This window comes from Macaca fascicularis, chromosome 8, assembly GCF_037993035.2.
Source record: "Macaca fascicularis isolate 582-1 chromosome 8, T2T-MFA8v1.1".
Classification (NCBI taxonomy): Eukaryota; Metazoa; Chordata; class Mammalia; order Primates; family Cercopithecidae; genus Macaca; species Macaca fascicularis.
This window is the reverse complement of record NC_088382.1, coordinates 25,434,087-25,451,565: the sequence shown is the minus strand read 5'-3', so window position 1 is coordinate 25,451,565 and position 17,479 is coordinate 25,434,087. Positions and strand designations below refer to the sequence as shown.

Below are 17,479 nucleotides of genomic sequence, written 5' to 3'. Positions count from 1 at the left end.
GTCATCCGTTTGGGACTCTCATCCCACTGTAGTGGGCTGTCAGAAAGGGGCCAATCCCCACCACACCTTTTGTTGAAGCACTGGAAAAGGAGTGAGAAGTCCACCCAGAGATAAAGTGAAATAAGCATGCTTCCAACACACAGAGCTCTGAAGGGTATGAAGCCCGTAAACACGTATCCTAAAGGAGTGTTAATCTCTTAAAACCAAAGTTGGAGAGCAATCCCATGGCTTTTCCAGGCTAGTTGTCAATACTATCCACAGGAGAACTAGGCACCCTTCAAGGAGATTGCTGGGCAGAGAGGGGGCAGGACCAGACACCCCACCACCGGGCCTATCATGGCGTTCTCACTTGTTTTCAACCACACTAAAGGTGGAGCTGTCAAAGTCCACATAGGCAAGCAGAGCTGATAAGCTATCAGTAATCCATTAGGGAATACAATTAATTATTAACAAAAGGTCTTAACTCTCCATATCTTCCCACACACAAAATTCTTTAGGTATCCCCTAAATCCTTCCTTGTTGCTGGGTAGTTCTCAGTTTCTCATTCCTGGTGCCAGGCTTGGAGACCCACTTCTCTCTGCTCTCCACTTTATTATTATTATTATTATTATTATTATTATTATTATTATTTCGAGACAGAGTCTCACTCTGTAGCCCAGGCTGGAGTGCAGTGGCGCAATCTCAGCTTACTGTAACCACCCCCTCCCAGGTTCAAGTGGTTCTCCTGCCACAGCCTCCTGAGTAGCTGGGATTACAGGCACCCGCCACCCTGCCTGGCTAATATTTATATTTTTACTAGAGACACGGTTTCACCATGTTGGCCAGGCTGATCCCGAACTCCAAGCTCAAATGATCTGCCCACCTCGGACTCCCAAAGTGCTGGGATTACAGGCGTGAGCCACTGCGCCCGGCCTCTGCTCTCCACTTTTTCCTCTCATTACTCATTTTCACTTGTCAAAATTCTAACTCCCCAAAGTCACCTCTCATCTGCAAACTTCTGGATTTTTCTGAATCCAGAATTCTGAACTACCCTTTCATATTTTTTGACTGTAACCCACATGAAAAACATTTAACACTGCAACTCCAATATAAATAACAATATAGCAAACAAAAATTTCACAAAATATCCATAAAGATATGCATTGCAATGCATATTTTTTTTTAAAAAAAGGGGTAACAAACCCACTAAGTTGACTTCATGACCATTATTAGGTTGTAATCCACAGAATTAAAACTTTATATGGTTTATGGTACTTATATTTTTTCCCTTAAAATTATTTCACTTTGCCGGGCACAGTGGCTCACGCCTGTAATCCCAGCACTTTGGGAGGTTGAGGCAGGCGGATGACGTGAGGTCGGGAGTTCGAGACCCCCCTGACCAACATGGAGAAACCCCGTCTCTACTAAAAATACAAAATTATCCAGGTGTGGTGGCACATGCCTGTAATCCCAGCTGCTTGGGAGGCTGAGGCAGGAGAATTGCTTGAACCCAGGAGGCAGAGGTTGCGATGAGCTGGAGATCACGCCATTGCACTCCAGCCTGGGCAACAAAAGCGAAACTCCATCTCAAAAAAACAAAAAAATTATTTCACTTTAATCTCCAACTAGACTTTAATCTGCCTTGATTACATGAGATTTCCCTATATACCTGTATCTCCTAATGTAACATCTTGCACATAACACAGTTTCAATAAATATTTGCTGGATGAATGAACGGGCTGGCTCACTAGAAGTTTGGTGTTGGGCAATACTTAAGGAAACATAGCACAAAAATCTGACATTTTCATTGCTACTGTTTCGCTTCTGACAAGACACCACAGCTACCTGCCAAAAGATACGTAGCCAGATTTCCCGTAGCTGAGGTGAACAGAACAGCCTTGGGAAATCAGCCAGAGAAATGAGATTCCAGACCTGATTGTGCGGAGAACGGGCTGGGGACTCCAGATGAAAGCCCTCTGTGCGGTTTGTGGTGACAAGGTAAGCAACTTGATCAGGTGGATGGGGCAAAATCCCACTGCATCCCAGGTCTTAGGCCAGCTTTTCTTTTTTCTTTCTTTTTTTTTGAGATGGAGTTTCACTCTTGTTGCCCAGGCTGGAGTGCAATGGCGTGATCTCTGCTCACTGCCACCTCCACCTCCCGGGTTCACATGGTTCTCCTGCTTCAACCTCCCGAGTAGGTGTGATTACAGGTGCACGCCACCACGCCTGGCTAATTTTTGTATTTTTAGTAGAGACGGATTTTTGCCATGTTGACCAGGCTGGTCTCAAACTCCAGACCTCAGGCAATCCGCCTGCCCCGGCCTCCTAAAGTGCTGGGATTATAGGCGTGAGCCACCGTGCCGGCCTTAGGCCCGCTTTTCTTAGTCTGTCTGGAGGTCAGTGACCAGATTTCTCTGGTACTTTCTCAGGGAAAAATGAATTTTCTGTTTTGGGATGGCTTAACAAATTTAAGAGGATTGGAAGGAATGTGAAGGTTCTATTCAACCCCAAATCATGTCAGAGGACTCAAGTACTAGCTCCCTGCCTTGTCAGCTGAAAGAGAAGAGTTTTAGAGGCCTCAATTGTTCATTTCTGTTGTCATCTGCTGGTTTTGACACACAAAAGAAGACAACTGGGAAAAGTACTTGGTTTAGTAAGCTATAGAAATCTGTGCATTTGGCCGGGCGCGGTGGCTCAAGCCTGTAATCCCAGCACTTTGGGAGGCCGAGACAGGCGGATCACCTGAGGTCAGGAGATCGAGACCATCCTGGGTAACACAGTGAAACCCCGTCTCTACTAAAAATACAAAAACTTAGCCGGGCGAGGTGGCAGGCGCCTATAGTCCCAGCTACTCGGGAGGCTGAGGCAGGAGAATGGCGTGAACCCGGGAGGCGGAGCTTGCAGTGAGCTGAGATCCGGCCACTGCACTCCAGCCTGGGTGACAGAGCGAGACTCCGTCTCAAAAAAAAAAAAAAAAAAAAAAAAAGAAATCTGTGCATTTTAGCTAAGTTGTCTAATTTTTAGGTAAACAACTGTTCATAGTATTCCCTTACAGTATATATATTTTTTATTCCCTATAAGTTTGGTAGCAATATGCCTTCTTTCATTCCTGATTTTGGTAATTTGAGTGTTTTTTCTCTGTCATTCTAGCTAAAGGTTTGCCCATTTTGCTAATATTTTCAAAGAACCAACTTGTTTTGTTGATTTTCTCTATCGGTTTTCTGTTCTTCATTTCATTAATTTCTGTCCTGATCTTTATTTTTCAAATATTATTTTTGTCCTCACCTGTGAATGAATGTTTAGTTGGGAATACAATTCCAAGTTTACAGTTGCAATTTTTTTTTTTTTTTTTTGAGATGGAGTCTCGCTCTGTTATCCAGGCTGGAGTGCAATGGCACAATCTCTGCTCACTGCAACCTCTGCCTCCTAGGTTCAAGTGATTCTTCTGCCTCAGCCTCCTGAATAGCTGGGATTACAGGTGCACACCAACACACCCGGCTAATTTTTGTATTTTCAGTAGAGACGCGGTTTCACCATGTTGGCCAGGATGGTCTTGAACTCCTGACCTCAGGCGATCTGCCCACCTTGGCCTCCCAAAGTGCTGGGATTACAGGCATGTGCCACTGCGCCCGGCCTACAGTTGCATTTTAAAATTTCTATTCCTCTTGTCTTAAGGCATCTACTGTGGTTCAGGAAGTGTATGCTGGTGGTTTGACTTTCTTTGTAAGCAATCTCTCTAACTTCTGGTTGGTTTTGTCTAATTGACAAATAATAATTGTACATATTCATGGGGTACAATGTGATGTTTGGATACCTGTATACATTGTGGAATGATCAGATATGGGTACTTAGCATATCTATCATCTCAAATATATATATATTATATATACATATTCTTTTTTGCCTTGTCTTTGTCAGGCTATTCCTTTAAAAAAAATTCATTCCTTTGTAGTGGGAACATTTGAAATTCTTTTCACTATTTTAAAATATACAGTATTAGGCGGGGTGTGGTGGCTCACGCCTGTAATCCCAGCATTTTGGGAGGCCGAGGTGGGTGGATCACCTGAGGTCAGGAGTTCAAGACCAGCCTGACCAACATGGAGAAACTCCGTCTCTACTAAAAATACAAAATTAGCCAGGCATGGTGGCGCATGCCTGTAATCCCAGCTACTCGGGAGGCTGAGGCAGGAGAATTGCTTGAACCCGGGAGGCGGAGGTTGAAGTGAGCCGAGATCGCGCCATTGCACTCCAGCCTGGGCAAAAACAGCGAAACTCCATCTCAAAAAACAAATAAAATATACAGTATTAACTACAGTCACTGTGCTGTGCAATGGAACACTAGAACTTATTCTTCCTAACTGTAACTTTATACCCATTGACCAATGTCTCCCCTTTTCCCCGTCAACCTCCCTCTACCCCCACCTAGTATCTGGTAACTCCCTTTCTACTCTCTACTTCTATAAGTTTGACTTTTTTAGATTCCACATACAAGTGAGCTCATATGGTATTTGTCTCTCTGTGCCTGGCTTATTTCACTTAATGTAATGTCCTCTAAGTTCATTCAGGTTGTCACGAGTGACAGAATGTCCTGTTTTTTATTTAAGGCAGAATAGTATTCCATTGTGTAAATGTGCCACATTTTAAAAATCCATTCATCCGCTGATGGACACTTAGGTTGTTTCCGTATCTTGGCTGTGAACAGTGCTGCAATGAACATGGGAGTGCACATAATCTCTTCGGCATACGGATTTCTTTCTTCTTTTTGGAGACCAAGACTCGCTCTGTCACCCAGGCTGAAGTGCAGTGACACCATCTCGGCTCACTACAACCTCTGCCTCCAGGGTTCAAGTGATTCTCATGCCTCAGCCACCTGAGTAGCCGGGATTACAGGCGTGGAACACCGCACCCAGCTAATTTTTGTATTTTTAGTAGAGACAGGTTTTCAACAGGTTGGCCAGGCTGGTCTGGAACTCCTGGCCCCCAGTGATCCACCCTCCTCGACCTCCCAAAGTGCTAGAATTGCAGGTGTGAGTCACCACGCCCCACCCAGCATACTGATTTCAGTTCCTTTGGGTATATACCCAATAGTGGAATTGCTGGATCATATCTGGCTGTTTTGTTTTCATGATTCTCAGTCTTTCATGTTCTATAGTTTCACTATAGTTTATCTAGCAATGGATATGCTTTTTTTTAATTTATTTTTTTGAGACAGAGTTTCACTCTTGTTGCCCAGGCTGGAGTGCAATGGCGCAATCTCAGCTCGCCATAACCTCCACCTCCCCGGTTCAAGTGATTCTCCTGCCTCAGGCTCCCGAGTAGCTGGGATTACAGGCATGCACCACCACGCCTGGCTAATTTTGTATTTTTAGTAGATACGGGGTTTCTCCAGGAGGCTGGTCTCGAACTCCTGACTTCATGTGATCTGCCTGCCTCAGCCTCCCAAAGTGCTGGGATTACAGGTGTGAGCCACAGCACCCAGCCATATATGCTTTTCTTTATCCCCAGTACGTTTCTTCAGTTGGATTTTTTTTTTTTTTTTGTGATAAGGTCTCACTCTGTCACCCAGGCTGGAGTGCAGTGGTGCGATCACAGCTCACTGCATCCTTAACCTCCTGGGCTCAAGTGATCCTCCCACCTCAGCCTCTTGAGTACCTGGGACTACAGGCATGTGCCACCATGCCTGGCTAATTTCTTATTTCTTTTGTAGAGACAGAGTTTCACCATGTTGCCCATGCTGGTCTAAAACTCCTGAGCTCGAGATCCACCCACCTTGGCCTCCCAAAGTGCTGGGATTACAGGTATAAGCCACTACACTGGCACCTATCTTTCATTCTGGAAAATTCTCAGTCTTTGCATCTTCCATACTGTGTGCCACCTATTCTATTTTAACCTGCAGGAACTTCTCAGACACATGTTGGACCTGCTCATTCTCTCTCTCTCTTCTCTTCCATAGGTCCTATTTATACCTCTTTGTGGGACAATCTAATGGACTGCATTGGTGTCCACAAGGCTCTGGAGCTTTCACAAGTCTGGGCCAATCTTTATGTTAATTTTTCAGCTTGTGGTCCTTCAGCATGCTGGTAACAAAAATTCAGGCTACACACATCTGTACGTGGTCCAGGCTTGGGGATTTTTCATGGATGTCTTTTTCACTGTATCCATTTCCCTGGTCAAACAACACATTTCCCTGTGGCTGCCCCAGCATGATTGGCACAGGGTTCTCTAGTCCCCTTCCAGCTTCCTGCTCTCTTCATGCAGGAGACTCAGCTATAGCAATCCTGCACTTCGCAGGGGCTCAGGCTGTTATGTCCTGGCCCTACCTGGAATGAAACCAGAATCCTGGGAGCTGTGCTAGTACCACTGGGCCTCCCTTTCCTTCTTGTAACAAATATTAACCTTCCTCCCTTCCCCACTCCCTTCTCCTTTTTTCCCTGGTAAGTTTGTTATCGCTGATAAACCTACACTGACATATTACCCAGAGTCCATAGTTTACATCAGGGTTCACTCTTGGTGTACATTCTGTGGGATCAGACAGATTCATGACATGTATTCACCATTACAGCATCACAGTGAGTAGTTCCACTGCCCTAAAAATCCTTTGTTTCTGCCCATTCATCTCTCTCTCCACAATTGCTGATCCTTTTTTTTTGAGACAGAGTTTTGCTCTTATCACCCAGGCTGGAGTGCAATGGCGTGATCTCAGCTCACTGCAACCTCCGCCTCCTGCCTCAAGCGATTCTCCTGCCTCAGCCTCCCGAATAGCTGGAATTACAGGTGCCCGCCACCACACCCAGCTAATTTTTGTACTTTTAGTTGAGACGGGGTTTCACCATGTTGGCCAGGCTGGCCTCGAACTCCTGACCTCAAGATTTGCTCACCTCAGCCTCCCAAAGTGCTGGGATTGCAGGTGAGCCACTGCACCTGGCCAAACTGCTGATCCTTTTACTATCTACACAGTTTTGCCTTTTCCACAATGTCATGTGTTGCAGTCATATATAGCCTTTCCAGATTGGCTTTTTCCAATTAAGTAATATACATTTAAGTTCCTCTGTGTCTTTCCATGACTTGATAGCTCCTTTCCTTTTAGTGCTGAATAATATTCCACTGTCGTGGTGCAGTTTATCCATTCACCTACTGAAGTACATCTTGGATGCTTCCAAGTTTTGGAAACGATGAATACAGCTCCTATGAATGTCCGTGTGCAGGCTTTTGTGTGGACATGAGTTTTCATCCCCTTTGGGTAAATAAACACCAAGGAGTACGACTGCTGCACCATGTGATAAGATTATGTATGTTGTTTTGTAATCCTATTTACTTTTATTGAAAACTCTCAAGTAGCTCTATCAGTTCCTGTGGCTCTGCAACCTCACCAGCATGTGGCGTTGTTAGTGTTTTGGATTTTGGCTATTCTACCAGGTATGGAATGGGTACCTTGTTTTAATTTGCAGTTCCCTAAGGATATATGATGTGGAGCATCTTTTCATACGCTTATATACCATCTGTGCATCTTTGGTGATGTCTGTACAGGTCTACTGCCGATTTAAAAACAAAAACTGACTAGCTTCCTTATTAAGTTTAAAGAGTTCTTTGGATATTTTGGATAACAATCCTTGATCAGATGTGTATTCTGCAAATATTTTCTTTCAGTCTGTGGCTTTTGTTCTCATGCTCTTGATGTTCCTCATTTTTTGAAAAAAAGAAAACTCCAGGCAGGAAGAGTTACTAAGTAACTCAGCTAGCCACAGAGCCAGAAAGAAAAAACAGGGTCTTCTCTAATAATCCCAAGTCTCTAGAAAAATTAATTTCAGGCCCAAATTTTAAGGTTTTAAAATATACAGTCATTTCTAAAATTCCTTCATTTTTCACACCATTCAACAAAATGCTGCCCAAGTCAACAGGACCCTGTCACACCGTACAGCAGTCTCTCCTTACCATGGTTTCATTTTCTGAGGTTTCAGTTGCCCTTGGTCAGCCAAAGTCCAAAACTATTAAATGGAAAATTCCAGAAATTCATGTTATAAATTGCAAACTGTTCTGAGCAGTGTGATGAAACTTCACGTTGTCCCACTCCATCCCCCGGGAACATGAATCATGTCTGTCCAGAATGTCCACACCAGTGATGCCACACATTAGTCACTTAATAGACATCCTGAGTTTCAGATTCAAATTACATAGTACTGTATATATAGGATTCAGTACCATCTGAGGTTTCAGGCAACCGCTGGGGTTATTCAAATGTATTCCCCATGGATGAGAGACTACTGCACAGAAATGAGGTTCTTTCTAGAATGAGTTCAGGAAGCACAGAGTTTCTAAATAAATAGGAAAACTGTAGTATTCTAAAGAAATGTAGTGCTTAAGTGAACAGCTAGGTGCTTTGGGAAGGTACTTGAAACTTTTAAATTTTTGGATACATAGTAGTGGTACGTATTTATGGCATACATGTGATATTCTGATACAAGCATATGATGTGTAAGAACCAAATCAGGGTAACTGACTATCACTTCAAACATTTATCTTTTTTCTTTTTTTATTTTTTGAGACAGAATCTTGCTCTGTCACCCAGGCTGGAGGGCGGTGGCACAATCTTGACTCACTGCAACCTCTGCTTCCTGGGTTCAAGCAATCCTCCTGCTTTAGTCTCCTGAGTAGTTGGGACTATAGGCACACACCACCAAGCCTGGCCAAGTTTTGTATGTTTTGTAGAGTCAGGGTCTTGCTATGTTGCCCAGGCTGGTCTTGAAGTCCTGAGCTCAAATGATTCACCCACCTCAGCCTCCCAAAGTGCTGGGATTACAGGCATGAGCCATGGCACCTGGCTCATTTATCATTTCTTTGTGTTAGGAACATTCCAATTCCACTCCTGTATTTTGAAATGTACAATAAATTTTTGTTAACTATAGTTGCTCTACTGTGCCATGAACACCAGATCTTATTCCTTCTAACAGGATTTTTGTACCCAGGGAAGGTATTTCAATGGTGACAGACACACAGTGAGGTATATGTAAAGAAGGGCAAGCGTTAAAAAGAGTGGAGTGGTGAGGAGGCTGCCCTTGCAAGTGGACGCACTCTGGCTCTGACTAGGGTAACAGAAATTGTCTGATGGGAAAAAGAGAGCTAAAAACCACACACACACACACACACACACACACACACACACACACACACACACACACACAGAGTAAAAGTGCCTCATCTGTCCGAGAAGTGAGGCGGCTGCTGTCTTTTTCAATAAGTCTTCTTATCCAGCTCATGATGAAATTACCTGACTACTAATACTGGAGTTGCACCTTAAAGCAGAGTAATGAGTGTTTCTAGGAAGTGCTGCAGCTCTCTGAAGAAAAATAATTACATCAATATAATAATAAATAAATGACATTATTTCAAACACAACTACACATTGTTATACAAAGTTGTTTTTATTTCCCACCCCATGACCCAATCATTTGGCATTAAAACCGAAAAACAAGGCAAGAAAACCAAGAATAAAAAGTGAAGAAATTTTTGTATTATAATGTATTCAACCATTTGTTCTGGTTATCTAAGAGAAAAAGACTATTAGGAAATCTAACTTCAACAGAAAAATTCAAAATGCTTCCAAAGAAAATCAGAAAACTGATCTGTTTAGCCAGAGACCAGTGGTTCACAGTGTTTGATTCCGTGGTTTTTAAATTCCAGGTCCTTGTCTCACCCTAATGTCCCACACTCCAAATGAAACCAGAAGTGCACCAACACCACCCATCCCTCCTCAACCTCTGCTGGGCACCGCAACAAACTAAAAACATTCTTGGTTTTCTTGGTTTAAGGAAATATTTTTTCTTTTTTTCTATATGCTAATCTTCTTTATATCATTTCAATTTTAGTATATGTGCTGCTGAAGTGAGCACATTTTAAGGATTTTTAAGCTAAAGTTTCTTTTCTCACACACTGTCATATAAAAGGGGTATTTCTGCTTTGTCCCCTCCCTGCCATCATACCAAAAAATAAATAAGTACATAAATACAAATTAGAAAAGGTTAAATAAGACTGGTTTTTAAAACCCAATAAAGCAAGATGAGACAGAACTAGGCCCAAAGGGACTGGGAGAAGATTCTAAAATGGAGGGGGGGAAAAAAACCAGAAAAAAACGGCTTTCCAAAAACACTGAAACCCATGGTATGTGACAACTTTCTAAACCGTCTGGACTTTGGTAGGAGTGTCACGTTTTCCAAAGCTGACTTCTGGAAATCTTAACCTGGATTCAGAAAAATTCCAGCAAAGTGAGCCAACAGCCAGGAAGAGGTTATTTTGCAAGAGAAAGGGGGTCACTCCATTTACAAACATATATAAATAGAAATAAAGGCCACACACTTGGGAGAAAAGCTCACTAAAAACTCCCACCCCAACCTGAACTTGCCTAGCTGCTAGATTTTTTCCACCTGTTAAAAAACTAAAAATTACTGAAGACCAGGCACAAAGAGCAAAAGACACGTGTATATTTGGGGGAGGAAGAAATCGACATGGTTTGCTGGAAAGTTACCGAAAGCTATACGGAAAAAGCTTCATCTGCACTCTTTCAAGAGGCCAAGGGAAGCCATTTTCAAATCCAACTCGTCACAGGACATCATCAATTCAATCCCCAGAAAGGATTTAGTCAGCAAGGGCCTACCTATGCCACAAACTGATTTTACTACGCGCCTTGCACACCTGCCAGTAATAGCAGTATCTACTTGAAAACTTTGCTTCACAGACCTTCCACTGCCTTTCCCAGTTGCCTGACTTATTCTCTTTAGGAAACATGCGATGACTTCATTAATTATCATCTCTGGCTCCAGAAATGGGAACCACTTGGTGGGCACAGCTTAGAAGTATAATGGCTGCTTCTGCAGGTTTCTGCAGCTCATGTTGGCTTTTTTTTTTTTTTTTTTTTTTTTTTTTTTTGAGACAGAGTCTTGCTCTGTCACCAGGCTGGAGTGCAGTGGCACAATCTCAGCTCACTGAAACCTCCGCCTCCCGGATTCAAGGGATTCCCCTGCCTCAGCCTCCTGAGTAGCTGGGACTACAGGCGTGCACCACCACGCCAGGCTAATTTTTTTGTATTTTAGTAGAGATGGTGTTTTACCATGTTGGCCAGGATGGTCTCGATCTCCTGACCTCATGATCCACCCACCCCGGCCTCCCAAAGTGCTTGGACTACAGGTATGAACCACCGCGCCTGGCTGGAAGCTCTTAATGGTCCCCCAGAGTCACCTGCTCTACCTGCAGAGCGGCAGTACTACCGTAACTTGCTCTACATAGACAACAAGGCCATTTTCAGCTGTTACTTAGAAACTTACTTCTTGGCAATATTAGCTTTAAAAGACAAAAAAGAAATCTTATTCTACAGGGTTGGAGAAAGGGAAAATAACACAAAAGCCCACTTCAGTCTCCGTTGATTCTGCAATAGTCACAGCTGAGTTCAGAGGCTGCCTGTCTTCTCACCAGCCCATCTCCAGGCTGCGCAGTCACAGGAAGAACAGGTTCTCACACAGCTGGATGGCTGGTTCATGATGCAGGATATGTCCTGACAGGAAAGCTAGCTTGTGGGCATACTTGCAAGGAGCTGGAACTCTGATGGTGCCAGGCCAATTCCAGTACATGTGGCACAGTTTGAAAGTCAGCCTGTAGGCCAAGAAGAATACATAATTCTCATCATCCTCCACCTTCAATTTGTGGCATGCAATACAATACAATACCCACAGGCATATGACACAGAGCACACCTTCCTGAAAACTGGGGAGCAGAGGAATACATGATGCAGCTTTTTAGAATCATTATTTTTAAGTGGACTTGTTTCTATTCCCACTATTCATAAGTCAGACGACATGGGTAAATCTTCTCAATGTAGGCACTTCCCTGTGTGTGTGTGTGTTTTTTTTTTTTTTTTTTTTTTTTTTAAGGCAGAGTCTTGCTCTGTTGCCCAGGCTGGAGTGCAATGGCGCAATCTCAGCTCACTGCAACCTCCTCCTCCCGGGTTCAAGAAATTCTCCCACCTCAGCCTCCCGAGTAGCTGGGATTACAGGCATGCGCCACCATGCCCGGCTAATTTTTCTATTTTTAGTAGAGATGGGGGTGAGGGGTTTGCTATGTTGGTCAGGCTGGTCTCAAACTCCTGGCCTCAGGTAATCCGCCCACCTCAACCTCCCAAAGTGCTGGGATTACAGGCAAGAGCCACCGCACCGGCCTCCTGTTTTTATAGGAAAACAAAGAGAAAATATTTCTTGTTTACAAGAAAAGGCTGGAGACAGGTAAGTACCCTAGTGGAGTATTTACGTAATCTGAACTCAATGACGTTGGGTCTCAAGTCTGGCTGTATATCATAATCACCTGGAACAGATTTAAAAAATACAGATGCCTCAGAATATTTGGGGGGAAGCCTGGCATCAACATTTTTTAAAGCTCTTTAAGTAATTTTAATATAAAACCAGGATTTCTAATCACTCCTCAAAAAGACACCAGTATTGTCACAGATATGAAAAAGAAAATCAAGAGGTAAATGTATTTGAGGGTGAAGAGTGAATCCATCTTAGCTAGCACGCCGAAATTATTTAAGAAAGAGTAAGAGTAAGTTACTGACGGGCCCACCTCTGCATATGATCAGGGCTCAGGTTTGCAGTGTTGAGAACACAGACATAATGCGTAGGAATGCCACAGCCCTGCCGTACATGATGGGCAAGAAGGTAGAAATCCACCCTAGGAAGGAAAAACCACAAATCAGTGATATGGTCAGATTTGGCCAGACAGAGCTGGCAAAGATCCTGGAGATCATTCTAGCTCCTTCAACTAAGGCTCAGAGAGGTCAAATGACTGGACCAAGGACACAGAGGCCAGGCCAGGATTAGAACCCAGGTCTCCTGACTCAAGAGGCTACTGAAGAATGGTGGTGCTGGTAGCAGGCTGGGTGCAGTGACTCACGCCTATAATCCTAGCACTTTGGAAGGCTGAGGCAGGCAGATTCCTTGAGCCCGGGAGTTCAAGACCAGTCTGGGCAACACGGCAAGACCCTAATTCTACAAAAAATACAAAAATTAGTTGGGCATACGCCTAATGTCCCAGCTACTCAGGAGGCTGAGGTGGAAGGATCACCTGGGCCTAAGGAGGTTGAGGCTGCAGTAAGCTGAGATCACATCATTGCACTCCAGCTTGGACAACAAAGTGAGACCCTGCCTCAAAAAGGAAAAAAAGAAAAAAAAAAATGGTGGTAGAAACTCCCTTATCTACCTTTAGAAGTTAAGCATACACTATCTTAGCAAAACAATGTATGCTCAACTTTACACTTAACAGGTAAAAGCTTTCTTGTTTTAAAATCTTTTTTTGTTTTGAGACAGAGTCTCTTTCTGTTGCCCAGGCTGGATTACAGTAGCCTGATCTGAGCTTACTGCAACCTCTGCCTCCTGGGTTCAAGTGATTCTCCTGTCTCAATCTCCTGAGTAGCTGGGATTACAGGCACACACCATCACACATGGTTAATTTTTGTATTTTTAGTAGACAGGGTTTTGCCATGTTGGCCAGGCTGGTCTTGAACTCCTGACCTCAGGTGATCTACCAGCCTCGGCCTCCCAAAGTGTTGGGATTACAGGTGTGAGCCACCATGCCAGGCCCTTAAATATTTTTTAAAGCTTCATTCTTTTAATGGTAGCATCTCTGAGATTCTAGTCCACACCTCTCCAGGAAACCTCCCCATTCCAATACTCAGGAAAGTGATAACATCTCCAACTTATTCTTCCTCCAATACTACATATTTTACTCACTTACCACTCACAGCTTGTTATCGTATGATCTACCACAGTTCCAGGAGTAGGAGTCACAAAGTGCTGAGGAGCAGCCAGATATAGATTAGTACTGATTTTCTTCTGAACTACGAACACCACCATCTTGGGCTGATAATTCTCAAAAGCCTCAAAACACTTCTGTAGTTGAGGAATCTCATAGTTGGCAACTGTCTTCAGTTGGCCATCAGACACTCCATCACGGTATACCACAATCTTCTCTGGTAGACAGTGGTTCACCTGAAATGACAGCCAGGATGTGGTGACTCACAGGGCCCTCAGGCTACGGACCACAGTCAGTGAGAGGCCTACTCACATTGTGCAACCTGGAGTCAGGGCAGATCCTTTTGCAGTTAGTCTCAAAGCTACTGTGCCTAGAGGGCAGGGAAAAAAAGCTTCTGATCATTTTTAGACTTCCTTGGGGTAGTAAAACACGCCTGGTGCAGCAAAGGTGTTATAAAACATGAAAGCAAAACAAGCAAGTTATGAGTCACACGCATACAGCTTATCCACAAACAATGCAAACAAGTTCAAAGGAATGGTGGGAAAACTACAGGCTGAATCAATTTTCCTTCTATTGGATTTAACACTAATAACTGTCTGGGCAAAGAATGAGGTAAAGTGTTAGAGAAATTCTAACATAAGACCACATATGCCACAGATCCGCCGCCATCAGATTTTTACCTATTTGCAACATCTCAAGTTGCTGACAAGTAAAAAGACCCTTTACTAAGTATTATCCTACAATCTGGTATGCTGTGAAACATTTTTACTGGAACTAAGTAATGAGCAAACAGCTAGATATGTGAATTGTCTATGGGTCCAAATTAAATTAAATGCTTGCTTGAATCAATTTGAAGAATACTTTTTTTCCCCATTTAGGGAATATAATCGTGTTCTAGTTGTGTTCAACTTCTTCTTTTTTTTTTTTTTTGAGACGGAGTCTTGCTCTGTCGCCCAGGCTGGAGTGCAGTGGCGCGATCTCGGCTCACTACAAGCTCCGCCTCCCGGGTTCACGCCATTCTCCTGCCTCAGCCTCCAGAATAGCTGGGACTACAGGCACCCACCATCATGCCCAGCTAATTTTTTGTATTTTTAGTAGAGATGGGGTTTCACTGCGTTAGCCAGGATGGTCTCGATCTCCTGACCTCATGATCCACCGGCCTTGGCCTCCCAAAGTGCTGGGATCACAGGCGTGAGCCACCACGCCCGGCAGGTGTTCAACTTCAATAATTCAAGAAGGGCCTGGCACGGTGGCTCACGCCTGTAATCCCAGCACATTGGGAGGCCAAGGTGGGTGGATTACTTGAGGTCAGGAGTTCAAGACCAGCCTGGCCAACATGCTGAAATCCCGTCTCTACTAAAAATACAAAAAGTAGGCAGGCATGGTGGCGAGCACCTGTAATCTCAGCTACTTGGGAGGCTGAGGCAGGAGAGTCACTTGAACCCAGGAGGTGGAGGTTGCAGCAAGCTGAGATTGTAACAAGAGTGAAACTCCATCTCGAAAAAAAATAAAATAAAATAAATTCAAGAGGATAAGTTCAGTTCAACTTAAAATGGAAGTTCCCTTTAAAAGTGCTTTAATTTAATTTGGTTTTGATTCTAGTGGAGTGTGGTTCATTCTAAGTTTGTGTTCACACTTACCCTCAAAAACCTAAATTATGGGCTGGGCACAAGTGGCTCATGCCTGTAATCCCAGCACTCTGGGAGACCAAAGTGGGTGGACCGCCTGAGGTCAGGAGTTCAAGACCACCCTGGCCAACATGGTGAAACTCTCGTCTCTACTAAAAATACAAAAATTAGTCAGGTGTGGTGGTGCACATCTATAGTCCCAGCTACTCAGGGGGCTGAGGCAGGAGAATTGCTTGAACATGGGAGGTGGAGGTTGTAGTGACCCGAGATTGCACCACTGCACTCCAGCCTGGGTGACACAGCGAGACTCTGTCTCAAAAAATACAAAAACAAAAACAAACAAAAAAAACCACCCAAAAACCTAAATTATGAATTAGGTTTAGATATAAATTATATATATGTATGCACTGTTCCTTACAGGTTACACTACAAGAAAATGTGATTTCCAAGAATACTTTTAAAAAATAAGCACTTAGAATCCCTTTACAAAGTTCTGAGTTTCAATTTTTTCTTGTTTTTTTTTTTTTTTAATAATTGAGGTCTCACTCTGTTGCTCAGGTTAGACTGCAGTGGTGCAATGATAGCCACTGCAGCTTCAAACTCCTAAGCTCAAGAGATTCTCCTGCCTCAGCCTGTCAAGTAGTTGGAACTACAGGTGCTTGTCGCTATGCCAGTTAATTAAATCAATTAATTTTTTTTGAAACAGAGTCTCGCTCTGTTGCCCAGGCTGGAGTGCAGTGACGCAATCTTGACTTACTGAAATCTCTGCCTCCCGGGTTCATGCAATTCTTGGTCCTCAGCCTCTCAAGTAGCCGGGACTAGCTGGGACTACAGGTGTGCACCACCATGCCTGGCTAATTTTTGTATTCTTAGCAGAGACGGGGTTTTGCCATGTTGGGCAGGCTGGTCTCAAACTCCTGACCTCAGGTCATCCGCCTACCTTGGCCTCCCAAAGTGCTGGGATTACAAGCATGAGCTACTGCGCCCGACCTAATTTTATTTTAAAACATTTAGAACTTTGGGAGGCCGAGATGGGCGGATCACAAGGCCAGGAGATCAAGACCATCCTGGCTAACACACAGTGAAGCTCTGTCTCTACTAAACATATGAAAAAATTAGCCGGGCATTGTGGCTGGTACCTGTAGTCCCAGCTACTCGGGAGGCTGAGGCGGGAGAATGGTGTGAACCCAGGAGGTGGAGCTTGCAGTCAGCCGAGATCACGCCACGGCACTCCAGCCTGGGCGACAGAGCAAGACTCTGTCTCAAAAAAAAAAAAAAAAAAAAAAAAAATTTTAGAGACGGTTCTCACTATGTTGCCCAGGCTGGTCTCAAATTCCTGGTCTCAGGTTATCCTCCTCCCTCAGCCTCCCAAAGTGCTGAGATTACAGGAATGAGCCACCACTTCTGGCCCAGAATTTCAAATATTTTATTAATGACCCCCTTTCCTAAGAAGCCTCAAGCACTACATTTACAAGTATGTAATTCATCCTCACAGTCTCAGATTGCCCCAGTTTATGATACCTTTATTTTTTTGAGATGGGGTGTCACTCTCTTGCCCAGGCTGGAGTGCAGTGGCACCATCTCTGCTCACTGCAACTTTCACCTCCCGGGCTCAAGCCATCCCTCCTGCCTCAGCCTCCTGAGTAGCTGGGACTATAAGTGTGTGCCACCATGCCTAGCTAACTTTTGTATTTTTTGTAGAGACAGAGGTTTCACCATGTTGCCCAGGCTAGTCTCAAACTCCTGGACTCAGTGATATGCCTGCCTTGGCCTCCCAAAGTGCTCAGATTACAGGTGTGAGATACCACACCTGGCCTGAAGTACCTTTAAAATTGTTTTTTGGCTTTCCAGCATCTACTCCATGTTTTCTCAGTAATAGCACTTGAGTTTCCTCCTGTCTGGTGGGACTATTAGTTAACGTGCCCTAACCCAACCCAAGGCTTCCCAACCTGTCACCACTACTGACATTTGTGGGTGGATAATTCTTCATCCTAGAGGGCTGTCCTGTGCACTGCAGAATCCACATTTAACATCATCCCTGGCCTCTATCCACTAAATGCCAGGAGCAATCTCTTACCCTT

General features: G+C 44.0%; 1 protein-coding gene across 1 annotated transcript in view; it reads right to left on the bottom strand.

Annotated features, from left to right (window-relative positions):
* Window positions 1-9,382: 9,382 nt before the first annotated feature.
* The window catches only part of PIWIL2 (piwi like RNA-mediated gene silencing 2), an 86,920-nt gene continuing 78,823 nt past the window's right edge, over window positions 9,383-17,479 (bottom strand). Inside the window, exons 21-23 of the mRNA XM_065518978.2 lie at window positions 13,753-14,006; window positions 12,583-12,690; window positions 9,383-11,619 (exon numbers count right to left, since the gene is read on the bottom strand). Coding sequence (XP_065375050.1) covers window positions 11,463-11,619; window positions 12,583-12,690; window positions 13,753-14,006 — 519 coding nt within the window. The 3' untranslated portion in view covers window positions 9,383-11,462. The remainder of the gene's footprint in view (window positions 11,620-12,582; window positions 12,691-13,752; window positions 14,007-17,479) is intronic.